This window comes from Eurypyga helias, unplaced genomic scaffold (genome assembly GCF_000690775.1).
Source record: "Eurypyga helias isolate BGI_N326 unplaced genomic scaffold, ASM69077v1 scaffold37874, whole genome shotgun sequence".
NCBI classification, from domain to species: domain Eukaryota; kingdom Metazoa; phylum Chordata; class Aves; order Eurypygiformes; family Eurypygidae; genus Eurypyga; species Eurypyga helias.
Genome location: NW_010248787.1, coordinates 12,284 through 35,125, shown reverse-complemented (window position 1 = coordinate 35,125; position 22,842 = coordinate 12,284). Strand labels below are relative to the sequence as shown.

At 38.6% G+C, this 22,842-nt stretch overlaps 1 protein-coding gene across 1 annotated transcript in view; it reads left to right on the top strand.

Moving 5' to 3' along the window:
• Positions 1-311: 311 nt before the first annotated feature.
• The window catches only part of ATG10 (autophagy related 10), a gene marked incomplete at its 3' end in the record, with an annotated part of 33,975 nt that continues 11,444 nt past the window's right edge, over positions 312-22,842 (top strand). Inside the window, exons 1-3 of the mRNA XM_010151179.1 lie at positions 312-398; positions 5,615-5,741; positions 13,426-13,523. Of these exons, the coding sequence (XP_010149481.1) occupies positions 312-398; positions 5,615-5,741; positions 13,426-13,523 (312 nt within the window). The remainder of the gene's footprint in view (positions 399-5,614; positions 5,742-13,425; positions 13,524-22,842) is intronic.

The window sequence follows — 22,842 nt, the reverse complement described above, 5'->3', positions numbered from 1 at the left end:
AAGGATGTTGTGTGGGACAGTATCGCTTAATCACTTAATGCAAACTGAAATTCTGCTACTGTATTGAAATTAAAAAAACCCATGTGTTCTAGGATGGTTTTGAGGTTCTTGCAAGTCCTGGTTTGTTGGTTGTTTTTTTTCCTTCAGCCTGTCTAGTTTTGCAAGGAGTTTTTTCCATTTTCTGGGCCTCCTTGCAATTTTCAAGTGGTAGTTCGTTTTGTGATTTGAATTCAGGCACTGGGTGTACTGGCAGTTCCACCTTCATGCCGTCAGCCAAGCTCCAGACTCGTGCCGTTCTCCAGCTTACGGGGATGATCCGATCTGAGGGCGAGGAGTGGGCTGCTGCCCAGACGACCGACTCTCTGACCCCTGTTACCTCACTGACCACTGTGTTTCCGGTGTGGAAGGGAAAGGGGGGATGGGATCCGGAGATTCAAGGTCTCTGTCAGGGTTACAGATGACTGAGACTCCATGCGGGAGGGACAACAACCAGCAGCAAAATGACCTGCAGAGACTAGACCCGTGGGGGCTGCAGGCAAAAAAGTGAGACACGGTCCAAGTACATGTGGAGAACACCCAGGAGGAAGAATAAAGGGCGCAGATATAATCTCACCACGCTGCCACACCCTCCGCATTACGTTCTGTTTTAATTCTGATGAATACTGTCCTACCATTCAGTTTTCATGTTCAGATCTCCCTATTTGCCAAAGGGAAAGTGTTGAGCAGGGAGGGGAGCTGCTTGCTGGAGGCTCTTGTGTTTCACACGGTAGCTCACAGACGTCGCTGAAGGAAGAAAACGCCGTGCTGGAGAAACAGTGATACGTTTGTTTTCAACTTTGGAAGCTGAAATGAAATTAAGTGTAAATGTATTCCAAGCAATGAAATCAGATTTGCTTACTAATTTGTATTGCATCTCCTTTTCTCCCCCCTCACAACGAAACTAGCAGTACCAGTAACTGTGCCTGCGTCACCTCTTCCTCCCTTTCCTGCTTGCAGCCCAATCCTGCCGTGCTCCTGCAGGAGAATTTCCCAGGAGGCTGGCCTGCAGCAGGAGGAAATAGAGGTCAAGACAGCAAGAAGAGAGATGAGGAACATGGGAATTGGGAGAAAGGCAACAGTGATTTGAGATCCGGGAGAAATGTGCCTGCTGTTCTTAAAACCAATTCTCCTAGTTTTTCCCTAGAAAAAGGCATTAGGGCCTGCTTCTGCATTTCAAAGGGAATTTGGGCTGAACAAGGAAGGCTGGCACCGTCCGTAGAGGTGGAGAGAGGGAAATGTTTGAGCAGAGAAAAATCCCTTTTTTATCAGGTAATTCTGGTGCTTTCCCAGTCTGCCCCGTCTGTCACTTCCCTGGCTCTTCCCTTTCTATTGGAGCCCTCCCTCCAAAGGTGATCAGCCTTAACCCATACCTTCCTGCTGCTCTTCAGTCTGTGGAGCACAGTTGCTCCTAAGGAGTATCAAAACACACTGCTAACTCTCCCCTGCTGTCAAATTAACTTGTTACCAGCAGTTTTTACCTTGCCTTCTTCATCAAGAGGAATAGAAGTAGTACAGATATGTTATTTTGCCTTCAGAGTGTCATTTCTTGTCTATTAATTTAAATAATTTAGCATTTTAAAGTGAACAAATCAACTTCATTTGTTGAGGGGATACTTAAAGGTTGAGAAAATTTTATATCCAATTTAGTGATAGTTCATTTATGGTGGAACTAATATAATTAATTAATTACTTGCTGCTTATACATACATTGCTTTTAAAAATCTGCTCAATAGTCCATTATGATAGCATGAGAATGATTTTACGTGAGAGCAGTAGAGGAGCAGATGCTTCCTGATGACAACTTCCCAATTTGTTTAGGAAACAGTCAGCGAGTCCTGGATTCACAGTTTTAACTTGGAACGTGGCAAACATGCAAGCAAATTTGCAAAGCAGAAACAAAAAAACCTGAGAAATCAAATTACTTAATATTACTTTTAATAATTGCAATTTGGCCAAAACCCCATTGTTGTTAGCGTTTAATTTTTTTTTAATGGAAGTATGTTTGCTTTGTCCTTACAAGTTCTAAGCAAAATTATGGATTTCTTTTGTGATGTGTGTACGTGTCTGAACATTTTGCAGCAGTTACAAAATCTTCCAAAGCTAAAATTGATTTCAATATTCTCATTACACTAACCAAAATTCAGCTCAAAAAGTGGCAGAGCAGCAACATACATAAAAAAGGAAAGTAGAACAATTACTTGAAAAAAATGTTAAATAGACTATTGTATGACATCTATAAAAACAAAATTCTGTGGTTTTGGTTTTTTTTTAATAAGTTACAACTGCATTTTATATTTATGGCTTTATCAGTAGATGGTTGAAAAGTGAAAAATAAATGTCTTTTGGTCTGATATAAAACTGTCTGAGACTTCATGGCTTTATTCAGCCATGTATAGTTTTTCAGGTCTTCCAAAGATCACCTAAAATGGCTGTACTCATTTTACTCACCTCATCAGAAAAGTTCATCTCATCAGCTAGAGAGATACCATCAAAACTTTTAGACTCCGAAATATGCTTTCCCTGCATAAATACTGGGCGTCCTCTGTACTTGCAGAGTCTGTAAAGTACCGGATTACACAGCAGTGCTGTATCTTCTTATGTAAGAAAACCTGAAACTGCTGTTTACAAAAGGAAAGGGGATTAGAGTTAGCCCTGAGAAGGATTCAGCTATTTGCCTTTGTATGCAGATCACAAATACAATGTCACTAGAAACAGCAGAAAAAAGATCTGAACATCAGAAACTTATTTTGAGTAAGTGTAGAAACTTTGTAGTAGACGAAAAGTCCATCTTGTTACAGAGCTAAAGAATGTTAGTTTCAAAGCTTCTTTGAGCTTTGCATTCAGCTGAATGCTTGATTTCAGAAACTGCCTAAACTATCAGTCAGAAAAATCCAGGATAATGCAAAATAAATCTGTCCAAAAATACTCTGCTCTCCAAAAGAGTAAAGCATTAAAGCTGCCTTCTTCCTTTCTTTGCAGCCTCCTCTGCCATCAAACTATGTACATCTTCTGGGAAGGCGACTTTGGGGTAAAATCACCTTTCTCTATAACAGGAAGTTTTGGGAATTGCCTCCCGTGTAATGTCTGTATGGTAATGGCAAAAATTCTTAAGATACCTCGGTGGCCATCTCAGGGAACAATGAAATTAGAAAGTCACTCCTTGGCTTTCCTTTTCCTGATCCAGAAAGGAAGATAGAAGTTGTTTACCAGCTGAAATCTGTGGTAATCCAGTAAATTGAATTCTTAATGATGAAGTTGTTCCTATCTTGATTTATGACTTTCTCAGATAGTAGGTAGGGATTTTATAAAGCATGTTTTCCTTAAGGGTATGCAAGTTTGAATATTTCATTTTTGGGTGAGTGTTAACTTACTTCTTTTCTTAAATATTTGGAGGTAATAAAGAATATGTCTCCCTGTCATTCAGTCTAAAATGGTTACAAATTAGATATCAGTATTTATGTGAGGGTATTGAGTAATTTTACCTTCATATTCAGAAAGCAGGGGAGAGGAGTGTGTGTATACATACAGCTGTTGTCTAGAACAATAGTATTTAATATGTGAACAGGTAAATTTCTCTTTCCAGGAGAAGTATTTTTTCGTGGCAAGGTAAGCTAATGACTAAGCAATAGGCAAGGCCATAATACCTGGTGAAACATAAATGTCTGTAAGCAGTATGGTTTTGATTCCAGCAGCTTGATCCAAAAGGCTTTTGTAAATTTTAATGCAGGTTCAGTTCTCAATATGGGCCCTTTCTCTTTCCCACCCCTACAATCTTGAAAGACAATCTGTAGCTGTTTTTTGTTTTCTTTTACCACATGCCGTTGCTGGTTTTTCCTTTACTATTCTCACTAAAGCACTGAAAATGGATCCATTTTAAAACAAGTTCGGCTTACCGTAGAGAAGAAATTTATGTTTTTCTCAAGAGATTTTTTGAAATCTGTATTTCACATCTGATCACAGGGTATGACATTTGTGAGGAGGAAAGAACTTGCCTTAGTCTGTTGCACATTCACATGGGAACAGGGCATAGCATACCTAACTTTACCTGGCCCGTGGAGTCAGATACGGTAATCATCATTGTCCCTTCTGGCATGGTGTCTTTAGTATCCCTCCACATACAGTTTTGAAAACTAGGTTAACACAGACAGCACTTTCTTTACCATTCCCTTTCAATGCTTTAGATATCTGTTTCCTGGTAAGCTGAAATCAGCCATTCTTACAGCTCCCCAGAATTTCCCAGAAACCTTCTGTTCTGTGAGCATCTGTAATTTTCTCATTTAATGTCCAAAAATGTATTTATAGTACCCTTGAGTATAGCATCCCAAGATCTGAGCTCTCCAATCGGGGTCATCTATCCATGTGCCTCAGCAGCATGTGGTTGTCTAATACACTAAATTTGGGGGAAATCGCCTCTATGTGGGCTATCAAAAAAAATTGAAAGTATTTTGTGTGTCATTACTGTTACAGTTTATCAGTTCTTATATCTCCTCATCGATTGATTCATGGCTGAGTTACAGATATGAGATACAAATGCAAACTAGCTTTAAATTCCTTGTGTGTTAAACCAGCACGGTGTTCAAAGGATGACGGTTCTTCTTCTCAGTCCAGTCTTTTTTAATTTTGCTTGGACAGAGACAGTAATCCAATATTCACAGTTGTTCGGCAGTAGTCAAGTTGTTAAATGCACACCCAACCTGTGGGGCATGATGGTTGCTTAGTTCATGCATGTAAATTTGGGAGTTTGAAAACCAAACAAGTCCACACCCATAGTGTCTTCTTGGAAAGTTTGTTCTAACATTTAATCTTAATGGCATTATTCATATAATGGTTCCATTTTCAGAGATGTTGAGTATCGGCACTTTTTAGAGAAGTAAAAACAACTGAGTGCTTAGCACTGAATATTAACCTGAAATGTTAGAAATTTTGTACTGCAACTGGGGTATATCTCAATGCACTAAGTTCCATTGCTTCTGATTTATTTCAAATCTACAATAAACTTCACTTACTTTACACCTGAAATATACATTGACAGGAATAAATTGTCTCAGTTTTAGAAGTATTATTAGCAAAAACAACCCCTGGCAAAAAGCCTTTAAAGAAGGTAGAACAGAGAATATTTGATGGATACATTTGATTTGTCTTTTGGCAAGCAAAACCAGATTATTTAAGGATACACTTTTAAAGTGGTCTGTACTAAAGGTAATAAGGAGGTATGCAACTGTAGTCACCTTATTGTGCCAGTTACTGTGCCATAAAGATTTTAGAGAGCTTTTGTCCTTTAGTTACAAAAGCAGGCTGCTCTTAGAAAAACCTCAATTCTGCAAATGCATACACACAGTTCAGAGTTTGTGGAGGTAAGTCTGTAAGTGTCTTTGTACGTTTTGGAGTTTCATGGTTTTCTTGCTAGAATTGAAAAATTCCTTTGGGAATTCAAAGCAGAAGTGCTGTGAAAGGGGCGATTGCCATTATTTCTGTTCTGTATATTTATTGAATTTATTACAATAGTAGTAATCACTTTTCCCTTGCTACAGACACAAAAATTGATGTATTACTCTGGTCATGTTTGTTGTTTTAGGAGTCTTTGGATGATTCTGAAGTGGCTGGAGTTTGTGCAACAGAAGAAGTGATTCGCTATGAATATCATGTCTTGTACTCCAACAGCTACCGAGTGCCTGTGCTTTATTTTAGGGCAGGCTTTTTAGGTAAGACTAATCTTCTGTTAGACAAAGGGAAGAATAAAAGTATGTTGGATGCAATAGATGTTAAAAACAGATTTTTTACTAAATGGAGGAACAGAGTAATGAGCATATGCAGTAAGAAAGTACGAGTAGAGGCTGTTCACCAGTAAATTTTGTAATACTGCAGACAGAGAGCTTCAGGACCTTGGAGTAGATGATATCATCTCAGCCTGAAGGAGGCTGATCTTTGGCTCCTGGCATCTTGCCTGTGGTTGACTAAAACTGCTGGTCATTTTTCTTGTTCTTTTTGTTAAACGAATACAAAGACTTAAAGCTGCAGGTTTGAATTTGGCTACAAAAGAAGTGGACATAATTACAGTGCTTCAGCAGAACTCCGTCTGTTTCTTTGGAGCCCGAATTTGAGCCACAAGGCTGGGGTCTGTAAAAGTGTATGCTGTTTTCGTTTTAAATGTGCTGCTTAAAAAATAGAATACCAATAAGGTATTGCCTCTTTCTGTCTACTAAAATTGGCGCTTGAAACACTAACTGATCTTCTTTCCTCCCTGAGATGTACATCATGTTATCCGTTATTCAATTGCTATAGCCGCTGTGATTTCACTCACCATCCTGTCAGGAAGGAAGGAGGAACACACGGGCTCCCTCCAAGGCCGCTGTTAGTGTCACTTATTTCATCAGCAAACACAGAGCGATCACACTGCAGCACTGGCTGTGCTCTGTTCCTCTCTGCCCAAAGACTCTATACCTGGGGCGGAGGGATTGAAATCTTCATGTCGTTTCATTCAGTCTCCTGCATGGTAGCATCAGCATCTTTTGTGTTTTGAATAATCACCCAACTTTATCTAGATAAAGATGCCTGAATGTTGCCAGTGATATCTTTTCCTTTTTAATTAAAAAGTATCTTAAGCTGCTTTGAATGTGTTTGGTAGATTTAATCACTCTCTACCTTATATTGTTTAATGGTTTCTAATTTTGCAGTGTTGGCGTTTTAAAAGGCACTTCAGATTTAAAATTGGAGAACAAATTCTCACAGACTCCCTGGTGGCAAGATTTTAGTCTGAGGTGCAGTTTCAGGAATGGATAATTTGGGGTAAATTTTCAAACTGGGACATGGGGAATTGGGGACATGGCTCTGCCTTTACCATCAACAGAACTCATTTGCACACATCCTGCTGCAAATTTATTTCTAGAATTATTACAGACATTTCCAAATGTGCAGTGTTTTGCCTTTAAACTTACTGTGCAGACAGGAAGATAAAGTTTTGCTGTGAGAGACAGATTGACCTATTTGTGGTCCTGAAAAATGTCATCTTCTTGGTTTTAGCTGAATTAATAGTGCACTGTCTCTGTAGAAGAGGATGGAGACGCTGCAGGTAGAGGAAATAGGACACCATTTCTACTGTACTGTACTTTCATATAATTAGTATTCACCATAAGCAGTTAATCACCAGAGAAGAGCTCCCAGAGACAAAACAAGTTGTTTAGCTTGTCAGCATCAGGGAATCGGAGGTGTTGAAACATGACTCCTTATAGCTGGAAGTGGATATTACAGAAGCTAGTGGATGATCTAATGCACAATCATAGTATTATGTGCCAACAGCTCCCCTTGCAGTACAAAACTGTAATTGTTCCTACAAGTACAATTAGGCTTTAGAACACTTCTTGGGAACATTTCACAGTGGAAAACAAGGACTTCTTCTAGGTAATTCCTGAAGTCACCTGGGTTCTCTTCAGCATTTAACATTCTCTTTTAACATTTAATATTCTCTGATTCTTGAAGACAGTAGGATACAAAATGCTGGCAGTAAGTACTTTTCCAATAATGTTTTCAGCTAGTAGTTTCTGATTTTAATTACGGATAGCTTACTTCTGAAAATGAAAAATTCTGTCATCCCTGAAAGTTATTTCCCTGCCTGTGTCACACTGTCTGGAGATCTCAACATGGGTTTTTTTGTGAACGTGCAGATGACATTCGCTCAAAATCACTTGAGGTATCTGAGCAAAGTATCTCGTCTCTTGTCCTGATCCTGGCATGGGGAGAACTCTAGGTAATGCCCTGAGATTTTTCTCCTTTGAGGTAATAGTTTTCATGTGATAGGGTCCTTATGTTTTTTCTCAGACAACTAGTAATATTCACTGCATTCCTTATCTGAAATAATCAGGGAAGAATCTTCCTCTGAGACCTACATCAATTTCCCAGTCTGAATTCCTACCATTATTTGCAGATTAAGTAACAGGATCGGCTCTTCACAAGTCTCTTGTGGGCTGTTCATGATTCCCCTTGAATCCTGTCCGTACTGATCCCCATGTTAATTAGAGCTTGTTACAGGAGGTGAAGGTGAGCTATAATCCTTCCAGTCTTTTCCACAGCCCTGCCCTGTCTTGCCTTCCCCAGCAGCAGGGCACAGAGTTTGAATTCAAAACTCTGCTTCCTCTCTGGCAGTATGTTAAGTGGCCATTACACCTTGAGGCCTGCCTAGGAAATAATGATTCTTCTGTTTGACCTGACTAAGTGGTTTTGCTTGTTTTGCAATATTCACTTCCTCACTTTGTATGTTATAATAGCAACTGGTGCCAGCTTGTCCAAATCTGCACTTTTACAAGTAAACTCTTTAAAAACTCTTTTGCAACAATTAAATCCCGCCTTTCTTACGCTGTATGCAAGTCCAGTTGTCATTGACTGCTTGGTCTCTCACAATCCCTCCTAGGAAAAAGGCTTCCAAAAATACTGCTGGGGAGATTTTTCTGTCATACTCAACATGGTTGGCTGTAGCTTGTGTCAGTGAGGACATACAGTTTTCACTCCTCTCTGCTAGCACTTGTGCTCAAACATAGATCTGTTCTTCCTGCAGCAGGAGAAAAGTTGCCTTTTATCCTTATCCTTGCTGCTGTCTAAATTGGATGAAATAGTTTATTTTCTGGAATTCATCTTTAGACCCCTTTTTCTGGTGATAAGGTTGATAAGTAAGGTAGTGCAAGGTAAGGGTTTGAAATTTTAATTGCAATAGAACTAAAACATTTTGAGAGACACCTAAGCTTTTTGGTAGTCTCTGGGGATAGATTTACAGGGAAGGTCTTGTTCTGTGCAAGGACAAGTACTTCACCAGAAAACAACGATAAAGTGTGATGACTGTTTGAAAATATGTTTGGGAACATTATAGGATACAAAAAGATATTTTTAGGCTACATGTATATACATAATAAACATTTTTCAGTACTTTATGATACTTCCCATGTGGCATATATTCCTAAATTCAGACCTACTGAAGTCCCAGTCTGTGTTGGGAGGTCAAGGCAGTGGTCCTTAGTACCTCAGAGTCTCAAAGAACTAGGTGTCATCTCCACAAAATCAGTCTTACACTTGCCATACCTTTCAGAAATGACAGCCCTTCTTTCTATCTCTGGCTTCTCAGCTTACCAAATAGGTAGCTGAAGAAATGCAGGAACCCCTGCTGATATCTGATGTCAGCAATTAGCCCTCTTAGAGACAGATGGTATAGGCAATTAGCCTTCCCCTTCAATTCTGGCATCAGACAGATGGGCTGGGCTAGGTCCAGTAAGCTTTCTTTAATCAGTGGAGTATTTTCCTCCTTTCTTAGTCTTTAAGATGCCCTGGAACTTTGGTCTTTTCCTGAACTGTTATTGTCTGAAGCCATACATTCAAAAAACTTCTTGCACCGACAGTGAGTTAGCAGCAACACAATAACAGGTGGACATAGGCATCATTCAGGAAACATCCTGCATGCCAAGAAAATGATGGCTTGTCTCATACTTCTCTTCTTATTTTTCCTACAAAAGTAGAGGAATACTCATGACTGCTGGCTAAGCACTGAAAAGAAAGAGCAGGACTAATGGAGGTCAGGAAGGACTGCAGCCTGACTCCAGAAAGGAGTCAGAGAAGGAATAGAATTTTCAAGTTGACCTGCTCAAAATATGTCTAGTGCTCTGACATATTGCTAGATACCTGCCAATAAGAAACATGCTAATCAGTGGTTAAAGAGAGAGAGCTTATAAGATAATGTGACTTCCTCCAACCCTGAAGGCATCACTTTCTCTGTTCATAACTGTACGGGGCCTGAGTGATACCCTTTCCAGAATATAGACTTACTCCCTGAACTCAGAAACATGTAACCACTATGTCCTTTCTCCAAAAAATAGCTCCTCTCAAGACCATGTCCCATAGGAACTGGTTTTATCATGGCTTTGGACATAATAAAACTGAATAATTTGTATAATCAGATATTCTCTTCAGCTGTAAGGGTGTTTTTTGTTTTGCTGCCATGGTTTCTTAAGAGTACAAAAACCTATGTTTTTGTATGATGTCTCAAAACAATTTGTGCGCCATTTCACCAGAAGTGTCAAGTAACCTTTAATCAGAACTCTAACACGTTATTAAAAGCCTTCAGCAAACATCAGTAAGACAAAATACAGCAACTTGGGAAGCCTGATCTTTTTTTTCTGAAAATGTACATGAAATTTGTATGCCTAAAGAATTTCTGGTCTTCGCAGAAATTAAGGTGCCGAGTCAGCTGGGAGCTGCAACTCATAGGTTCTCTTAATGTCACACCTTGCTGCTGTGAGGGGGCAGTCAGCCATCTGCTTTTTAACTATTTCTTATTTGCAGTCATATAAGTGAGTTAACCCCAAGCGGACCATCAAGAAGCTTTTTTTTTGGATGAGATTGTTATAGTCTAGGCTCTTTAAATAGTCAAAATGTGAATTTGTGATGGAAAGGCTGTAATTATTCTTGCCTGACTAGCAGGGCAAATGAACTTGTTGATTCAAGCTCACAGTTAGTCAATGGCAGAGTCAGAACCCATACTTAGGAGGTCTTGACACCCATTCTTTATCTCCTTTCTCTCAACAAAAATCTTAGCTGGTTGCTTCCCAGGCTCTTTTGGCCTTCCTTGCTGGGTAGATATCAAGTTTATGGCATCAGAGCCTGCATTGCGCAGAGCTGGGGTTAGTGGTGGTGAGCTGGTGATGGAGCTTCAAAGGTACAGTAAGTCTGGCACAACCCACAAGCAGCTATTTCCTTTCACTCTGTAGTTATTTAATGAGATGAATTACACAAAACGTACATATAACCAAACCCTCCACTTCTGTCTACAACTTGCTCCCAGATAGACATGGGGTAAGGCTTGGGACAAGCTGCAAGCACTTCAGCAGCTGTGTCATCGTGGGTGGATGATGACTAAGTGTACTGCTGGGTGACTCTGAAGCTTCCACGTTCCTATCCTTCCAATTCCCTTGGCTTGATGCTGCTGTTGCCTTCTTTTTCTGGCTGAACTTTCTGAGCTCCGTCACAGGAAAGAATGCGAGAAGAAGAAGAGAGCTGAAGCTTGGCTCAGCAGGTGCCACAGTGGCCCCTTGTTGCTAGCAGCAACGATTACAGACCGCTCTGTCAGCCCAGCTGGATATTTGAGGTCTCAGTGGGTTGCAAGAATGTGTATCAGGGCTGCTAAACATCTGAATGCCTGTTAGCCCTGGAAAAAGGGGTCTAAAAGTGCCCAAAGAATGCAGACTGTGAGTTTTGTGCAAATCTGGGAGATTGCAAATAAAATTGATTCAGTTGTATCATCCTAAACAGTTGACCACACAAACTGAGGAGTTTTAACATGTAAAACACACCTCCAGCCAGATTACCTGAAATGGTTCCTTGTGTCAGTCATTTTAAGATCTTAGTCCCTTCTCCTTGTGTTTCTCTTCCCCTTTCTCTTTCAGTAGACTTTCAGGTCTTCATCCCACAAAAAGAGGATGGGGAAACTGCCCATCCACCCCCTCTCCTTTTGCAAGGGTCTTGTAGTTCCCAGCTATGTAGCTGAACCTCCGTTTTAGGTATTAATGACTTACTCTTTCCTGCTGCATCTGGCCTCCCATCTTCTGACCCTGTCAGTTAAATAAGAATTTACAGGATCACAATACTTGCAAGCATGTTTGAAATCTTACTCGGTTTGAGAAAGACACTTCAAACTCATTTAAAGCTTAGTGAAATATATTAAAATAGTGCAGGAAATTAAAAATCTAGGGAAATCTAAATTGAAGTATATTTAAAAATATATATGCATAATCAGAATGCCCAAATAAATTTTTTGTTCCTATGTGAAACATTGAAATGACTCTATATTAACTATTTAAGTATCTTACTCTCCGTGATCTCACTCTGATGTGAAATGAAACTTTCAGGTTAAATGTATTTGTATTTTTCTGTGAAATGAAAATAAATCTGTACTGAAATATGATGGAAGATATACCACTTCTCATACATGAAGTAATAAAATCCATGAGGTAAAGACAAAACTCAATTTTAACTATAATATGATTAATGCTTCAATGATATTTGATCGTTTCTGTAAATGAGATTAACGGTTAGGGTCAGAATAATCCATTCTGTGCGTACCATCTGAATTTGCTCAAGTGTTGCTATAGAAATTCAGATACAAAGAAAGGTGCACAGAACAAAATATAGACCGGTAAATCAGATTTTGCTTTAGAACATGTGTTGTCCTAGATTTTACATTTGGACTTTCTCTGGATGGTCTTTGCATGTTGAATAGACAACAGAAAATTAAAAGCACGCATGGCATCTCGTAATGCCTGCACACAGGTGATCTGAGCGTAAATACATCCTTCTAAACCTAACTTACACTCTTGTAACAAATCCCTTAGCAAATGTTAGACCACCTCCATCACAGCTCTGATACTTGCCATCGTGAGACAGAGAGGATGATGGTCTAACTAGTCTTACGTTCACGAGGATGGCGCAGTATAGCTGGTTAATGTGGTGTTACTCTCTCAGATACTTTATTTGCCACATGTTTCTGCTATGTGGTGCTTTGTAAGTTCAGAACTTTGTGCTTTTTTATAAGTATATGCAAAAAATAAGATAAAACAGAGGCTGTAGACAGCTGGTTTTAACTTATATCTGAACATGGCATTCAAATGTTAATTGGGTGAATAAATCTTGTTCATTTTACAGACGTGAAAATGTCAGTAGAATAGAACTATTTATCCCAGGATAATGGTTTCTGACACCTAATAAATGCCAAGATGAAGCTACTTATTGAAAGTATATCAAAATATTCTAGTGCTGTTTGCCAAAAACAAATATTTGGGAAAAACTGACATGCTTATTTTCTAAGTGGTTGACACTAATATCTTGGCCTGAATTCTAGCATCGCAACTAAAAACCTGATGCAACAATGCTGTATAAATGCATCTTAAGAAAACAAATCAGGCAGATGATAGGTTACAAAAATGCAGTAAACGTTTGTCTGCAGAATTTGTTTCTTGGGTATTTTCCTCTCACTTGTTATGAACTGCATGTATTTACATGGGATAACTGCTCATGGTATTATTTTATGGTTTTAAATGTATCTTATCCGAACATTGTTTTACAATTAATTTAACTTCACAACTTAGAACCAGAACAGGAAGTTGTTACTCTCACTTGACAGGGAAGAAAGCTGCACAGGGAATTTAGAATAGTTTATATGCACCTTCAGTCAGAATTTGAGCAACTCTGTTTTGGAGATAGGGGACCAGAAGGGGCTCAGTCACGTTTTGCTGTTATTTTTTCCATCTGCTTCCAGATAATCAGTATTTTCAGATTTAGTTTTGCTATTCAGTATTAAAGATACAGCATGCTTAAGAGCTTTGACTGTGGATGGTTGTTTTAACCCCCTCACAGATGGAAGACCTTTAACTCTGGATGAAATATGGAAAAGTGTTCATGCATGCTACCAAGCTCGTCTGCTGGAGGGGCCCTGGGACACTATTACACAGCAGGTGAGAAACCACTGGTCCTTTACAAAACTGATGGATGCAATAGATGCCTGAATCCTCAATGGCCTTATTCCCCTACTACACACAAGTGAAATGTATAAAAGTCTAACTGAGGTTGTGCTGAGCTAGTCACCTACGATAGTTTTAGTCTTGGATTTTGAAGGATATATATGTGTTCACCATATAAGACTTAAGATGATGGTATTTCTCATTTAAAATACTTCCTGAAACCACTCCTGAAAACTTAAGAAAACTTCTGAATAATCTTGGATTTGGATAAATACAAAAGTATAGTTACTTATGTAAATAAAATACATCAGTGTAAAATTTCACAGATTGTCTATTAATCATATTACCAAAAAAGGCTGTGTAATTTTCAATTTTAAGTAAACTTGCAGTCCTTAGGATTGGAGGAGAGAAAATTGGTCTCTCAGTCAAATAATGAGTTATTGCTGACTAATATCCTTAAGAATCAGTAGTTAATGAATGCTGTGTTTTACAGGAGGAAGCAGGTTAGTAAACTGTGATATCACTGCCTTAATTTAGAGCTATTCAAATCACTGTTATTTAAAGTGGTTTTGAAGTCACCAGATCCTTTCAGCAACCCAGACTTGTGATAATGGCTTTCTTGAAAACAGTCCCACTTGTTCAAGGACGAGTGAGGTACGGTTCAGAGCTGAGTTGGTTGCTCTGGTTTCTTGCAGATCCCTCCAGTGCCAGTTTGGGCAAAGAATGGAAACTCCCCACATGTGATGTTTTTTATCATAAGACAAAGATAATAATATGTCTTTTCTTCCTTCCCTTTCCTTCCTTGATCTCTTGATTTTAGCTGTTTCCAGGTACGCAGGTCTCTTACCACAGCATCTGGCACAACAGGGATGTAACCTCAACTGAGTTCTACAGGTGTTTCCTTAATTCAACTAATACAGTTTAATTACAGGATGCCTATTTGTAGATGGTACTCAGTCATGGGAACACAAGCAGCATTCATATTTTTGCAGCCACAGACTATTATTTATATTATAATAGCTCCCTGAGAGCCTAACAACATTGGTTTTCTGATGTTTGCTGTGCAAGTCTGAATTCCAGTTTTGAGTTTGCAGATTCTAGTAATACATGCTTTTACATAAAATATTAATTACCTGACCTGTCTACTGCAGAGTGATGATGAGAAAATTAGATTTTAATAATATAATGTGATATGGTAGCAGATAACTGATATTCTGCACAAGAAAGTAGTGCGGTTCAGATTTTTCAGAAAAGTTTTATGATTTATAGCTGAAGTTTCAGATTTGTAGCTAAATCATGACTCGTTCTGCATAGAGAGGCAGAGGATTCAATTAGCTTTGCCTTCACTGCATCCGCCTTCTTGCATTCCTGGTAGACAGAGACCAGAGTAACCCTGCAGTCAGATGCTAGGTACCCTTTAGGGCTGACATCTCTGGTATTTCCCAGCTGAGCTGTTCTGGCTTGTGGATAGTTTATATTCCCACCTGCAAAAATGTACAGGAGAACCTGCTGTGTGCACTCCAGAGGTATGTACCTTCTCTACACTCACATTATACTGTGGCCTGAAGCCACGTTCCAGCTCCTCTGTAGAAAGCATCCTCCTTCTATTCGTCTGCAAAGCACTGCAAGAACCTACAGCTATGTATAGGTAATAAATCATAATGCAATACTACTGAGAATAAAGCATAAACAATATATTTGGAATGTGTAAAATCAGAGTGGTAGAAGCCAAAAGGAAAACCAGGTCACTCCCACACAGGGATTAATTTTGCCTCTTGAAGAACAGTGAAGTAAAACTGTCCTGCGTCTAGTAACTGGAGATACAGTGAGAGACACATAGACACAAAGGCTTGCAGAAACAGGTTTTATGGGTGATAAAATGTGTGGAGTGCTGAAGCTGTAGTCTCTGTGACACCTCTCCTTTTTTGGTTCAGCCAGTTTGAGTCCAGTGACAAACACAAACTGAGATGCAAGGAGAAATGTTTTGGAGAAATTAGCAAAGTTACAACAGCAAAATGGTATTGGATATAACATGAGGGTGATTTTCCATTAAATAAGGAGATTACAAATAAAGCTAAACTGTTTATGCCAGAGTAATACAGACTGTACCTCAGACTGGAACTGGAATATTGTACTGGAATACTGGAATGTTTGGCTGGAACAGTACTGGAACTGCTGGCAGGTACCAGAAGCAAGAGCAGTTAAGATCTTCCATTGATCCCACTGCGTATTTTGAAGTAACTTTACTTTTTTCTATGTCATTTGTATGTACACCTTCTCCCTCAAGACTGTGTACCTGTGGCTCAAGGCCATGGAATTCCACTGACTCCAGTGAGGTTACCCTGCTTTACATCAGTACTGAACTTGGTCCAAAGGCCCCAGCATCATTCCTGGGTTGGAAATGGTTGCAAGAGATAGTCTCCGGGAAAGCAGCTTTAAGCGGTCTACAGTTATAATTTTAGATGAAAGGCACAGGCAGTGAGGGTGCATTTGCTTATGGTCTTTCAGTCAAGTGATAAGAAGACAAAGGAACGCATGGTTTGTGGAACTGTACCTCTCTCCAGCTGAATCAGAGCAGGAGAAAGCACCAGTACAATTAGCAGTGTCAACACTATCGAATTTTCAGTGCCAGCAACCACTAGTGCGGCAAACACTTTCCCTTGTAAAAAGAGTTGCATATGCCAGTCCAAATATAAAACAGCAGTAAAAATCAGAGTATTCTCAAAAGAATTATGAAAGATAATGAAAACATACTGTAAGCAATAGCTGGCAAGGCTCAGATCGAAACAAGAGTTAGGTTTTTCCCCCTCAAATGAATCAGGGTTCTGAACTGAAACAGAGAGTTTCCTCTCCTTTTCTGCTTTTCTGCTGACCCATTTTGTTATGTGGGTTAGGCTTTGCCTGCAGGGACACAGATCGTATAATGCAAGTCACTGAGCAAACTCACCAGATCAAGCCTGAACTCTCAGTACACATCAGCAGCTGAGAGAAAAGGTTTAGGATTTTGTTCCAAAACAGATACAAATTTTAAATTCTTCATTTAAAAATTTAAAATTCTACAAATCTTAAATCCACTATTGGGAAGAAAAACAGAGCTTGACACTGTTCAAGCATAATGTTACTTAACTTTTAATTAGGGCTGATTTTGCACTGTGGTTCAATAGTTGGCAGATTAGGAAAAGAAAGTCATACTGCCTTTTTTTCTTACACTAATCATTTGGGTCTTATATGCCATGTATTTTATGAAACGTGGGCGCTGTGCCTGTGCATGTTTTTGATAGAACTGTATTTTGGCTTATATTCTCTAAGGTAAAATATATCTAGACTGAACTCCAAAAAATTCAGCTTTTTGGCAATTACATTGAATCATGGTTACGTTGAATCAATTACACTGAATCAGGGTTGAGTCAGGCAATTACATTGAATCAGGCAATTATGTTGCCAAAACCAAATTTTAGGCAAAGTTTGGATTTTTAATTACTTTTGATTATTGTGGAAAGTCGTGCTCATTTTCAGAGGAAGCATCTTCAAATATTTTTACTGACTAGATGATTTTTATTGCAAAAAGCAGAAGTCAACTAGTTACCTTCTCATAAATAAATTAGTATGATAAGGTTGCATACTATATTATAATGATAATTGATAAATGGTGATGATTTAATTGCACTTCCTCTAGTAATAATCTTAAAATGCTCAAATGAAGTTCCTATGATTGGGTTTCTTCTGAGTTAAATCTCCCTGGAGTCTTCAGTCATCCCTCCTCTATATCCGGCGATAACTTGCTTTAGCTGTTTTAAATAATACAAATCAATTACAACACACAGCTGTTTAACAAAACTTCTAAATGTTGCTATGGGTCTCTGTGGGTATTTCCTGATGGCTTATAATGACATCAATTTAGCACACCTGGTAAGATCTGTGTGAGCTGGAAGTAGCTTAATTCTGCAACGACAGGAAAATTAAGGAGTATTTATGGATTACTGTTGCATTTCAGAACTGTTGCCAACGGTGATTTTAGCTTCTTTTTACAAAGAGTCAGAAATGGAATTGCAGACATTGTGTGCCCATCTCATGAATAGTTTACTTGTAACTTGGTGAGTGCTTTTCAGGATACCCTGTATTTTTACGCATTCTATACAAAAGAATGTCTCTTCACCTTTTTGAATGAATGGATGCTAGAAATGTATTCTTTACAAAAAGCTCCTTTCCAAGTCTTTGTTGCCTCTCCTGAACTGCAGACAACAGAGTTTTCCTCAGTTGTTCTGGGGTTTTCCCATTCAGCTTGACTCAGGATGGAATCCCAGCTCTGTGCCCCCATGCCACCATGCTGGGGTGCCTTCTAGGCTCCTCAGGCTGCCAGCCTTGGTGTTTTTCCTGGCTGCATTGTTTTTTTAAAAGTACTTATTTAGCCAGTTATTTATGAGCCTTAAGAGCAAATAAGAGATCTAGATGTTTGGAAAAGAGCAGAGGAAGAAAAAGATATGTCAGATTGAGAGAACTTGCAAATAGGATGAATGTAAAAATAACACTTAAGGGTCCCGGAGAGATTTAAATTAATAACGGAAAACAAAACCAAGACGCATTCTGCAAAGGTTCAGGCAAATGTGTCCAGCTAAAAGAAAGTTACAGTAAATGGGAAGAAAAGTCTAGAAAAAAGAACGATGAAGCAAGTCATCGTGGGAATGGATGACGGCAAGAGAGACATGTATTTCTCTCCCAGGTACTCTGATAGTAGAGAAGTCCGGTACAGTTTTAGGTAAATACATAGTGGCATTGTGTAAAACAGCTCAAACATAATGGTCTTTCTTTGTGTAATTGAACAGCAGATCCACGACATTAAAACCCAGGTATGATATACCAGAGGCATAGTTAAGTTGACAGCAGTACAAAAGTGCCATGGTCAAATGCTAAATGATGAGGCAATTTGAAAAGAAAAACACCCACAAGTATAGGAAAAAGTTTCCAAAACAACAGAGAGTAGAGAATAGAAATGAACCAAGGGTCAGAAATCTTCCTGATTATAAAGGTGGACATATTTTACCACATGGTAGTGCATGACTTAACAACCAAGAATTTAAAAACAAGGATAACTAAATTTAGTTGATCTGTAATGTCTACATTTTACCTTTTATCACTTTGGAAATGTCTCCCAGCATGAATGGGAGATGTGAAACAGCAGATGTTAACTACGTGGTTATAGGCAGAACTTCTGTCTTCAGGCCACATGGTATTAGGCCCTTCCTGTAGAAGTTGGAAACACAGAGGCCATAAGTACCTGAGAATATCAGATTTTTAGACACCTGCTTTTCGAAATTATGGCCTGGCAATCATAAAGATTTAAGAGCATAATAACTTGACCAAATACTATATACACACTTCCATATAGGCTATATATAGCTTATATATCCATATAGCTATGTAAACTATACGCATTATTGCATACAGCAGTAAAGCTGCTTTGAAAATTTCAATATATGTCTGATGGCCAAAATCATAGAATCATAGAATGGTTAGGGTTGGAAGCCATAATTGAACTCTTAAAAAACATAAATTAAAAAACTGAACAGAGATGCTCAGCTGTCTTAGTGGTCCATGTTTACATTTTCTCCAGGTATAAGAGAACTGATTGTCTATGAAAAGTTGCTGAGATGACAGTCTACAAGACTGAAGCACTCTTTTGTTATAATGGGTATGAGATTGGCAGTGCATGAATTTTCATCCTGGTGTGGCTGGGTGCTCCAAACCTGTTTTGAAGTACCTGCATCAAGAACCAAACAACAGTGCAGACTCCACATCCAGTCAAGTCATTGGTCTCTCCTGAGAGTGAACTGGTGCTGGACTGCTGATGTTTATGGTCACTTAGAAGGTAAACTGGAACTCATTTATTTCCCAGGCCCCTTCTACAAGTTTTTTTAAAACACTGCAGTGGAAAATGGATGAAAGCACTAGTAATTTTTCATCCTTTCTTTGCCTTGGTGGGTATTTATAAAAATATATATAAAGTAGAACAACTTCAATAGGAGAAAGTGAAGCATTCCCACCTCCAAATAACATATAGGTCAATGGTGAACTGCTCTCCTAGGAAGTTGAGAGATTTACTCTAAATCAAGCAGAAAAAGAAATTTGAATCTAGGTCTGTTGTGTCTCAGGTGAGTTCTCTACTTGCTTGTAGGTTAAACTGCCTTCTTATCTTTCTTTTTGATCCGTTTTGTGCAAGACTTGTTTTGGTAGGCATGCTGCATGAATGCCTACGTGCCACCTGCATTACTGTCACAGACATACTCTGGGACTCGTATCTGAGGACAGGCCATAAACTGATCAGCTTTTCAAGATGCAGCTGTTTATGCACATGCCCAGTGACAGAAATGTGGTTTTCTTCCCACGGGGAGAGACAGCACTCTGAGAAACTGGCATTTGTAAGACTACGATGAAGCTGAGTAATATATTTATGAAGTTTAGATACAAGCCCCTGAACATATGTGCTAAAGTCCATTTTTGATTTTTATCACTTGTGCCGGTCCATGTCTTGGGCCTTTTTTTACCTGTTTGGAAGCAAACTAGCAAGAGAATTTTAAAAGCTGATGAATTAATTGGACCACAGTCAGTACCAAATATCACCAGAACTTTAGTTTCTAACAGTGTAAGGTTCTCATAAAACCTGACCTTCTGCTCAGAAAACAAAGTCATAAACACAATCAAGTATATGGGCTAAGGCTTAGTGAGGATGGAATGTAAAATCAAACATCCAGGGATAGAGATCAAATTGCTTTATTACAGGAACCTCAACAGTTGAAAAACTGCCCAATAAAACAAGAATGAAAGCTTGGTAACTTGAAGGTCCTGCAGAAGTAGTCTGAAAATATATCTGTGAGTCAAGACTCTGAAGGATTATGGAAGTTGCAGAAGCACACGTGTCTGTCCATCCTGTCCCTGTTTTTTTTAACCAACACCTGTTCAGACCCAGTTACTTCTGTTACCAAAATCTCGCTTAGCACTGTGCATGCGAGGCACTCCCCCCAGACATGGGATTGGACACATTCCGTGTGTGATACCTGGCTCTTGGATTTCCCAATACAGTAAATCGTCATTTTGCTCATTTAGTGCTTTGCTGTCCCTCCAGAAAAAGACACTCAAAGCCTTCTGATACTGGCTGTAAACGCAGCAGTTTGTGAGGACAGTGCAAATCTAAGCCTCAGGATTATATTAACCCAGATCTTTTGCTGGTCTGGAATTCTGCTTCCAGAAGGGTACAAAAACCTTTTGGACTCTTATGAATGAGAAGTTCCCTGTGGTCATATCGATTGTGTAATTCTGCCACTCTGTCTTCTCATAGAACTTCTTTTTCATGAAACTCTCCTTCGTGGCACTGCAGAAAAGATAAACCTAGTGGTCTAATTTATGAACAGCGATCTTTGCAAATGTACTTTTCTATAAAGGTTGTTTCTTCTTTGGTGTGTTCCTGCTGTTCTATAACCTTGACTAAGTTCTTAAGTATCTAAGATTATTGTGTCACTGTGGTGGTCTGTTAAAAAAAACCTCCACAGTGCTTCAACTCATAGCTTAAAGTCTCACCTTGTATAACTTACAAAACGAGAGGTGTGGGCTATTGATACCAGTGCTGGTCATGTGAGGACTGAAGGTGATACTGCTGGTTTGAACAATACTCCTGCATTGTCCATGCATCATCAGGTGCAGACTACTCAAGCCTTTTCTGAGTCCTCATATACAATGAATAAAGCTGTTTCCATTTACTAATAGCACTTCCACAACAAAAAGGAATGAATTAGTGACTCTGTCCAGCAAAGTACTGATCTTAAGTTTCAGAATAGTAAGTGATAAGGAATTCTCCTATGTCTGATTTTTTCTCAATATCTATTTCTCCATATGAATGATGTGTTTTTCTTCTGCATTTGATACTTAGCAGGTAGTTGTTATATCATCTGTTAAATGTCCATTCTGTTATATAAAAAGTAGTCAAGAAAACCTAAACTTCTTAAATAACAGCCCAGAACTGCACTATTTTGATATTAATCCAGAGTCTGCTCTTTTTCAATATGTAGTTAAGAATCTGGAAGACGTATTCTTTATAGTAGTTCAATAATCCTGTCCATTACATCACTTAATTTATAGCAGTGTTAACAGAAAAATCAATAAACATTATTTCTAAAATGTCAGGGATGTTAATGGTGTGATTTAAAAAAGGAGAGAGATTCAAAACTCTGAACAGAACACATTGATATAGTGTTGTAGAGGCACATCTTGCCGAAACTGTGGTAGGGAGGATTTAAATCATTATGGCTCAGTCATCTTGAAAAATGTGTGTAGGTAGCTATTCTTAGACATACAAATCTTTCTTGCCATATTGTGGGATTTTGCTAAGTGGGGGAGGCTGTATACAGTGCATCTTAACAGAAGGTTGCTAAGATCGGTCTTAAATCATTAAATCATTAAATCTTAAATCATTTTGAGTCATATCAACAGTTGCTATGGATCCCCTGCTAATATTTTTGGAAAATTATTAGTACCACTTCCTGAGGAAGGGGAGTCTTATCAGTATAGGCTGGAAAGCTGTTTCAAAGGGAAAAAATATGAGAGTGGGAAAGCTGAGTGGATATTTGTTTCTAACTAAGGTTTTCTGCAATGTGTTGAACTTCTGTGGTTTAAACCAAGTGGAAGTATTGTACAAGCCAGCAAGTAGATTTTATTTTAAAACTAAGCATTAATTGATAATGTATAGCTGCCCTACATTTTAATCATGCATTTCCCAGTAAGACTTTATGGACATAAACCTAGTCTGACTAATTTCATAGGAGGAAAAGACCAAACAGTTTACTAAATGATGTAGAATAAATACAGAGGATTAATGCGTAGTTTACATATAGGGATAAAAATAGTAGGAGGATTCTTGCCAATTGCTGGAACACTATTCAGGATAGACTTTCAAGTTCTGGTACTGTTGTTACTTGAATTGATCAGTTATTCTAAAATGAAGATTCAGTAATATTTTCCACACAGGTATGTAATTAATTGAATTAATTGAAAGACTGTAACAGTTGTTATAGTTGAAAACTATAACAATTTCCCTTTTTGTTTTCTGCAGCAAGGGCTTTTGGTCAATCTTTTTTGCAGATTTTTAAAAATTTTTTCTTTTTTTTAACATTGTAAGTGCCATTTAAATGGAAGTTGGGTATCCATGTTAACAGAAAACAATTTATGCCTAAGCACCTGTGCTCTCAAGTTGTGGAAGTAGATGGTATAAGCAGTTCAGCAGCATTTAGACAAATTCATGAGACCACTTGTCCATAAATGGATG